Source organism: Octodon degus, unplaced genomic scaffold, assembly GCF_000260255.1.
Source record: "Octodon degus isolate 3935 unplaced genomic scaffold, OctDeg1.0 scaffold00001, whole genome shotgun sequence".
Taxonomy (NCBI): domain Eukaryota; kingdom Metazoa; phylum Chordata; class Mammalia; order Rodentia; family Octodontidae; genus Octodon; species Octodon degus.
Window position 1 is genome coordinate 1,246,653 of NW_004524577.1, and position 9,149 is coordinate 1,255,801.

General features: G+C 45.1%; 1 protein-coding gene across 1 annotated transcript in view; it reads left to right on the top strand.

The window, feature by feature from the left end:
• Positions 1-9,149, top strand: part of Mettl9 (methyltransferase like 9) — a 47,172-nt gene that overhangs the window by 23,588 nt on the left and 14,435 nt on the right. The window contains exon 6 of the mRNA XM_004622882.2: positions 1,105-1,289. Coding sequence (XP_004622939.2) covers positions 1,105-1,289 — 185 coding nt within the window. The remainder of the gene's footprint in view (positions 1-1,104; positions 1,290-9,149) is intronic.

The following is a 9,149-nucleotide window of genomic DNA, read 5'->3' on the forward strand; positions in this document are numbered from 1 at the left end:
CCTATTATGGCCAGGCGTGGTGGTCTGTGCCTTAATCCCAGCACTTGGGAGGTTTAGGCAGGAAGATCACTGAGTTTGAGGCCAGTGAGTTCAAGGCCAGCCTGCACTGTCTAGTGAGACCCTGTCTCAAAAAACCAAAAACCAAGGCAAACCAAACACAAATAGAATTTCTGATGTGGGCACCACCTAACGAGTGTCACCAAGTTCGTTAGACTTGCTTGGAAGAGGCTTTAATTTTATAAAATATAGATTGAGAAGAGGACACAACTGATGGGCTTGTGTTTTATTATGCGGAAGTGTTGTATCACATGCTCATGAGTTTTTCAAAACAGCCCTCACATTTTCAGGATTTTCTAAAATGCCGCTGTTGTATTTGTTGTGCATTATTAAAGACATGTTTACCCAAGATCCCTTTTCATGTGTCCATTTTTACCTCACCTGCCACATTTTGGTTGGTATAACCAGACAGTGATTTATAAAATTGTTTTATGGTGTAGCTAAGACTCTTGATCTAGAAAATTATAGTCTTCTTTCTAGATAAAAACAATATAATTATATGGGGAAAAATTGTGTGGCTATATATTTTTTTAACCATGTTCTTCATAGTTTTACTAGGTTGACCTGTGCTGTAGGTTTTTCTACATATATTGATATGAAGTTCCTAGAGTATGGAACAGTTTTTATCTCCTGGGAACAGATACCCTTAAAAAGTTCTAGGTATAAATGGAAATTGTACCAGCCCATTCTTAAGTGTAGAAAGATCCTTATGAATAGAAAACAATTTATATATAGATGAAGTAGAAAATGGAGAATCTGTTATTTTTCCCTTGTCTGGCTTTTGAATTGCTGCACAGACAAATTATTAAAGGAGATTTTTAGTTTACTTTGATTTAGAAGTCAAAGTTAGGGGGCTGGGGATTTGGCTTCACAACAGAATGCCTGCCTAGCAAGCTGGAAGCCCTGGGTTCAGTCTTCAGCACTGAAAACAGAAAATGAAAAACCTCCCTAGAAATCAAAGTTAGAGCATTTGTTGACATGTCAGTGACTTTTGAAGACATCCTTAAGGGAAGAAATATTAGTATCATTCCTTCTGATATTTTCCAGAGTCCTTGGTATCAATGAATGGCAGAATACAGGGTTTCAATATGATGTCATCAGTTGCTTGAATTTGCTGGACCGCTGCGATCAGCCCCTGACTCTGTTGAAGGACATCAGAAGCGTCTTGGAGCCCACAAGAGGCAGGGTGGTGCTGGCCCTGGTCCTGCCCTTTCATCCCTACGTGGAGAACGGTAAGTGTGGTCAGGCCAGCTCTTCCCCGCGATGGCGGTTAGTGGTTTTGTGGGTTTGTGTTGTGCGTAATTAAACATTGTCTAGGCTTTCCATTTTCTTTTTTAAAAAAATTTAATTGTTTTTGGTTTTTGAGACATGGTCTTGCTGTGTAAGTCAGGCTGGTTTTGAATACACTGTGTAGCACAGGCTGGTCTGGAACTCATGGCATCCTTCTGCCTCTGCCTCCCACATGCTGAGATTACAGGCGTGTGCACTACACCGGGGCCGTCTGGTATTTCTTAGAGCAGTCTGGAATTTGGAATAATATAGTTAACTCATGTAATACCATAGTCTCTTCAGAGATAATGCTTGTCTGTTTTTTTTTTTTTTTTTTTTGAGAATAAAAATAGTAAAATAAAAAATAAAAAATGATACAGAATTTCACTGAACAAAATGACAGGAATTCAACAGTAGTTGTTATACTGCGTATTGTCGTCTTCAAATTGTTGTTCAGTTTACCAGATGTCAGCATGCAAAGTTGGTCAAAAAACTGAAAACAGAATTAAGGATTAACTCTTCCTTTCCATAGACCAGTGGAAATCAGCAGTACAGGTATCTAAGCTGTCCTGTGTACATCCACATACATATTTTTCTTTCCTTCTTTTCTCCAGTGCTTGTCTTAACATTTACCAAATGGGTTCAGATTTGTGTTGCTGAGGAAAATGAGAATTTTCTCACTTGGGAAGGTAGGGAAAAGAACGATAGAACAGATAGCCTTTCTCCCATCTGGGTTCTCTACTTCTACATTTCTCTTTTTCATGTTTTGTCATGATTAAAAAAAACAAAACAAAATGCTTTAAGTGTGAGTGCCCATATGTTACGTATGTTATGTAGAGAAAATATGCTGGTGCCTTTCATGGTGTTCCCGTGCTGTTCCCGGTGCCGTAAATCCTCAGCCCCAGCACTGCCTGGCGCAGGAGTCTCCACCTCCAGGGTGTGGTTTCCTGAGTTCTGTTGGGCAGCTGCACGGTAGGACTCTGATGCCACTTGCCGGAGCCTCGGAGGCTGAAAAGCAGAAGGGGGACCTTAATCTCGCTGTGCACTATTTCTCTGTCTCTGACACCGAGAATGCGGAGGGAGTCACTGGATGAGAGGGCCGTCTCCACCGAGGTGAAAGCAAGCTCCTTCGCTGGCGTGCAGAAGGCCCGTGGCTCCCAGCGGCTGGCGTGTGACGTGGTGCAGACTGAGGCAAGAAGCCTCCTGTGGTGACCTGGGTGACCCACATGTTTTGCAGCCTGCTGCACAGCATGCTATTGCTGCCTCTCTCTCAGCTACTAATTCAGACCTGGTGTTTTTCGTGGGAGACCCTGAGTGCCAGACAGTGCCGGGGGGCTGGCGAGTGAGTGCACAAGGCGCACCGGCAGCTGCAAAGATCCCATAACATGCTTTTTCTGTTTGGCACAAAATCTTTTTTAAACAAAAAGCAGTTGAGGGTGATGGGATTGCTTGTACATGTATTGAAGTTGAACCATGGCAATTTTGTTGTTTATATTAATTTAGGAGGAAAAATGCAGACTTTTTCTGACTCAGTTTATTTGGTGTACTGATCCAGTATTGGTGTGGGCTTGTTAAATCTACTGGGTATTGGGCCAGCGAGGTAGCTCAGCAGCCTAAAGCACCTGCTTAGGCAAGCTGAGGCACGTGCACAGGCACCACATGCCATGCCAGCCCTGCCCGCAGCGTGGGCTGAGCCGGCCGCAAAACAGAACAAAACAAGTCTGAGTATTGTTTTAATTGCTAAGACATATTGTAAAAGTGAAAATTCAAACCTCCAAAATGACAATTTTTATGTAAAATAATACATGCTAAAAACAGTTCAAGCAGTTTGCCAGAGGATGTGTAGTTGCCCATCTACTCCAGTTGCATAGTGTTTTCAGGTTATCGTATGTAATCTTCAATATTTAGTCTGTACAAATATAAGTGTATGTGTATATTAAAAAATTAAGAAGACTTATGAGCCATATATGTGATACATGTATATATGATATATCATATGTTACTGTGTGTGTGTGTGTGTATATATATGTGTGTGTATATATATATATTTATTTATTTGTTTGTTTAATTTTTTTTTTTCCTGACAGGGACCTGTGTAGTTCAGGCTGGCCTGCCTTGAACTCACTGTGTAGCCCAGGCTAGCATCTAACAGCAGTCTTCCTGCCTCAGCCTCTTGAGTGCTGGTCTTGCCTAAGGCCCATTATAATAAGTACATTAGTTGTCTTTTTTCACTTAGCAATTTTCCTTACCAACACATAGTTTCTATACCATTGTCTGGTTGTAGTGTGTGTGTGTGTGTGTGTGTGTGTGTGTGTATAATTGTTATACCTTGGGGTTTTTGCAAGGAGAACAGTACAATATAGGACACATAAATAAGATTTTTATAATAGTCGCCCAAAGAATCATATACAAAGAGTGCAGGAAATCTGTCTACACACTGAAGACAAAAGAATCCAGCTGAGGGCCTGGATCCTTATATCCTGTGTGAGTCCAGCTAGAACCAAGAGCTTATAACAGTGCCCCCTCCAAGTCCAGCTGGAGGCCTAGAGCCTAGAGAATGTCTCATGCAGGCCTGTGTCACTGATCTCTGCTGGGAAGGCCCAAGGTCAGTGGTGGAATCTAGAAAGTCTGTGCCAGCAGGGTGAGGGCTCTGTGCCAGCGGGCTGAGGGATCTGGACTGGCACCAGGAAGCAGTGCTCCAGTAAGAACCAGAGCTCCCCCAACAGGTACCACAGCCATCCTCAGTGACAGTGAGGAAACAAGCTCCTCTGAGGAGGAGAAAAACAGTTATCATGAGAGCTCATGGGACAAGTTTCCCCAGGAAACTGAGCAAGACCATTTTCCCCTCCAGAGAAGTGATGTTCAAGGAGAGGACCAGAGCTCCTCCAAAATGAACCGCAGCCATCCTTAGCGACAGTGAGGTCCTGAACTCCTCCGATGAGAACAGCCAAGTTCATTAGGAAAGCCAGCATGACAAGGTCCCCCAGCAGAATAGTCCAAGAGAACCACTAGCTTTCAACATTTCCAGCAGCTTCTCCAGACAGTTTCCTTAGCAGCATCCCTCACAGCTTCTCCAGTTCTGCCCCTTGTGCTGCTGGCAGCAGCCCTCAGGTGGGCCTCCCACACCCAGCACCACACTAGTTTAGTTAGCTGAGTGTTGCAAGTTGATCGCCAGTTGGCAGTCCACCACAGTAGTGGTATGCTGGAGTTGGCTTTGACTGACTCATGGAACATGGTGGTTTTATTAGGAGGAATATAGCCAGCTAGTTGTTAGATACGGCTGTTGCTGCGGTCAACCCAGGTGATACTATTGAAACCATAGGATTGGCAGACATTACACATAGTCTGTTTTTCAAGCTGATTGTTGGACATTTGCCAGTATACCACTGCGTGCATGGGGAGAAGGATAGACTTCTATGTAGGGACTTGTTGGTCTCTCAGTGTACCCCAAGGAGAAACTGTGGTAGGAATGAGGAAAAGATAGACAAGAGCCAAGAGCTGCGTCTTGGCGCAGGTGGGGGCCTGTTTGCCTGATGGGCGAATGACCTATATAACAACAGTAGGGTGCTTATTTATACTTCAGCAAAGTTAGTACCATTAGAGACAAGGTTGCCTATTGACTAATGCCTGTCCCAAACCAGTGGGTCAGTCAACGAAGGTCACCTGGGGGAGGAGCGGGGAATTGAGGAGGGGACAAAGGACAGGAGATGCAAAAAACGGAGACAAGACAGGATTCTGATTAATTATTGTTTTATTTAGGGGAGGGAGGTGCTGGGTATATATGGTGGAGGCATAGGGAAATGACGTCGGCGGGTAAAAGACGTAACTAGGCAACCGGGCTATGACCGGAAGTCCTACCTCCGGGGCATAGCAGGAGACTTATGGGAAATAGGCGAGGTAAGAACTAGGAACCTAGCTCAGCAGAGGGAGGGGAGAAACCCGGAAAGCCACTTGCAATAGGATTGGAGGCCTGGAGTTAGTGTGCCTCCCACAGATCCCCCTTTACTTTTATAGATGTATATAAAATATGGCTTCTTAGACGGCTGATTCCCTTGAGGGGGCAGTGCCTGTCTTAGGTCAAGGCGTCCTCTACAGGGACACAACTCAAACCTTACCGTCATAGGAGACTAGGACGGCAGAAGGTCCCGTTCCTGTCTCAGGCAGCGAGTGGTGTCTCGTGTATGCCCCTCATTACCTGTCTCTGGCTAGCTGACCATCTCACCAAGGGTGGGAGAACTAAGAGGTCTCTGGACCTTCATCATCATAAGCTGGTTGTATTCCAGCGCAGTTTTCCCTTTTAGCCATCTCAAGCCTGTGATAATGGACCTGTATGGGTTGCATTTTAATGGCATCCAGTTGTTTAACAAAAGTCATCAGCCTATTGAAAAGACTGGGTCCTATTGATAAAAGTATTAATAGTCCAATCAAGGGTCCCAATAGGGGAGAAGGTAAGGTAGTACTCCATTCCATGCGCTCCAGAAAGGGTTTTCAAATAGCTCTCTTCTCCTCTTAAGATCTTCTTGAAGTCAGACTTGTTTGTGTAGAGGCAGCAGCGTTCCTGTAAAGCCAAGCAGATCCCTCCCTGCTCTGCTGTTAGAAGGTCTAAGACCCTCCTATTTTGCAAGACTACTTCTGCCAATGAAAATATCTGGTCTTGGATATCTTGGATAGTACCAGACAGTGTTTGAACATCATCAATCAGCTGATTAGATAATTTGGTATAAGAATGTACTGCTACTCCCAGCCCTGCTGTGTCTGTCCCCATGGCCGCCGTGACTCCTAGCCCCACTAATAAAGGGATGAACTGGACTGCCCTCTTTGTGCGGCCCATAGCATAATCTAAACTGGGAAGGGGTACGGGATCATTACCAGAGATGACATCTATATCGGGCAATACAATTGCCATGACACACAGTCCTGTCCAGTTGGTAGGTAAATATGTGAAGGCTAAACTTCCCCCACAGACAAACACATGTCCCTTTTTTGGGCAAATAGGACTACTGTAGTTAAATATTTGATTGCAGCTGGTGAAGGTAACAAATCCATCATCAACAGTGAAGCTATCATTGTGGATGCTTCCTTGTGTACAGGAAGAATTCCACAGGAGATAATCCCCCCCGAGAGGGTGGCTCTGGCTAATCAGTCCTCAGGAGTAAGCCAATTGTCAGCCACAGTTTCTAAAATGGCTGTGGTGTTTGGAGCCGTGGGCAACCGCCGCTGCCATTCTGGAACAGGGGGCCTTGCGGCTTTCCCCTCAAGGCAAAGTCCCTGACCTTTGCAGTTCTGAGGCTGTAAAGGGTGGAGACCTGCCTCCTCCTGTGATGCCCTCAGGCCATCCCTTCCATTCTCAGGTTCCTTCCCAGCAGTGGAGATCCTCTCAGCTCCATCTTTGCACTCTACAGCTTTCTTTTTGGCCAAGCTCACAACATTTGAAATCCTCCTGCTGGGCTCCTTGCTCTTTATTTTCAACATAAATCTGGCTTCCTGGTTTTGATTTCAAGATTCTGTTCCCTTACAGGAGGGCACACACCTTTAGGAGGTTCTTTGTCCTTTAAGATGATTTTTACCTTTTTGTCCCTGTAGTATATTTTCGCCTTTTTATCACATTAACAACAACCGGGTCACAGTGTCTCTGGGATAAGATTTCATCAATTAAATTCCAGTAGGAAAAGGCTGTAACTGGTACGATAGGTAGCCAAATTAGATAGAAATATTAATATGCAGTCAGACAGGGCAAGGCCCTTGAAGGAGACAGCACAAAAGACAAGTTATCTTGCAACTGTGGGAGGGACGGATGTTTCTGCTGTGAGCCAGACCTAAAAGACCTAAAGGCCAAATAAATGTTAAAAGAGTAGCACCTGGGATTGATACTCTAAATAGGTATCAATCACCTAAAAAGACCCAAGTGAGTCCCCAGCCCAGCCCCCAACAAAGAGACCCTGTCCTGACTCGCTTCCCCATTTGGCCCTGGGCGTAATCAACTTTACCTGAGCAATGGTGCTTGCAATCCCATTGGTTGACCATAGTTTTGTCCCACCCCACATCCACCTAAGCGAGACCCCTTTTTCTCTACCTTAACCCCGCATGGTTTTGCTCTATAAAAATAAACTGAAAAAGACAGCTTCCTGGGCAACCTGCTTGGGTCCCCCTTTAGTCCTTTCTGAAACAGAAGCTTTCCTTCCCAATAAAATATTCTACTCTCAACCTCCGTTTGTTCCTAAAATTTATTCTTTGGTTTTAGAGAACACGAACTCATTCAGATCAGGTCTGGAGTTTTACTTCCCTGTATTACTGGGACGTTTTTAGGTCCAAAAGTCTCATAATAATCCTTAAGGGCATCACCAACCCTTTTCTATCGCCTCTGATCAATAGTTCCTTCAATAGGGAACCATGGGCAAACTTGCTCAATATATTCAAAATATTGACACAAATCCTTAATTTTAACCTTTACTCCTTGCGCCTTTAAAGCTTTACTCAAACTTTCTACAAATATCTCATGTTTACTTAATGCCTGTCCCATTGCTGAAGGGAAGGGGGAGGGGTGCCGTCCGCTTACCGAGGTTCAGACGTCGCAGCAGGCAACTGCGGCTGGCGCGGGCCTCTTTTACTTTCTCTCTTGCCGGCTCTCGGATGGTTCCGTCGCTGAATCCTCCGTACCCACGTTGGGCGCCACTTGTCCCGAGCCAGGGGGTCAGTCAACGAAGGTCACCTGGGGGAGGAGCGGGGAATGGAGGAGGGGACAATGGACAGGAGACGTGAGAAACGGAGACAAGACAGGATTCTGATCAAGTCTGTTTATTCAGGGGAGGGGCTGGGTATATATAGTGGAGGCGCAGGGAAATGACGTCAGCGGGTAAAAGGCGCGAGTAACTAGGCAACCGGGCTGACACCTCCGGGGCATAGCAGGAGACTTATGGGAAATAGGTGGAGTAAGAACTAGGAACCTAGCTCAGCAGAGGTGGGGGAGGAGGAACCCGGAAACCCACTTGCAGTAGGCTTGGCGGCCTGGAGTTAGTGTGCCTCCCACAAAGGCCAGGTGCTTTTCTCAAGACTGCTGTAGGCACTGAGGCCTAGTCCTGCCCTCACACATCTGACCAGTTTCCAGCTTTAGCTGCTCTCAGCACTTGTAGATACCAGTAGTTTGCTTCATAATGTTAAAAAAACTTACTTCTGACTTTCATGAAAGTGTTACTGCTTTAAATGTGGAGGTTTGGGCTGGGGATGTAGCTTAGAAGTGTGGTGCCTGCCTGGCAAGCATCAAGCCCTGCATCTAATTCCTGGCACAGCAAAGAAAGAAGGAAGGAGAGAAGGAACGAGCGGACAGTGTTTTGAGGTAACTGTTGTTTGACTGACATGCTCGCCCCATTTTTCTTTTCTGTTTTTTGAAAGAGAGGGTCTCCCTGTGTAGTTCTTGTCATGAGCCCGCCGCGCAGCCCGCCGGCCTTGACCGCTCAGTGGGGAACAGCATATGAAAAAAATGAAGGTGTGGACATGGTAGGGTTCGGTTAGCTCACTCACAGACCGTGCGCGAAAGAGGTCTTGTGTAAGTATTGTTGGCTACACGGATGAGTCGGAGAATGAGTGGCATCTATACACAGGTTCTGTGCATATAACACAGTGAAGCAGAGCTCCTTTCTTTGGGAAAGTATGTTGTAAATGTTGGTTTAAAAAATCAATCTTTGAAACAGTCTAATATATTGGGAAAGGTATATTGAGAATTCAGTACAGATTCCTAGGGATTTTTTTTTTTCAAAGTTTTATTGATAAACAGATAGCAATGAGACAGTTTCAAATCAAATCGGAAGTACAGTTTCAACAAATAA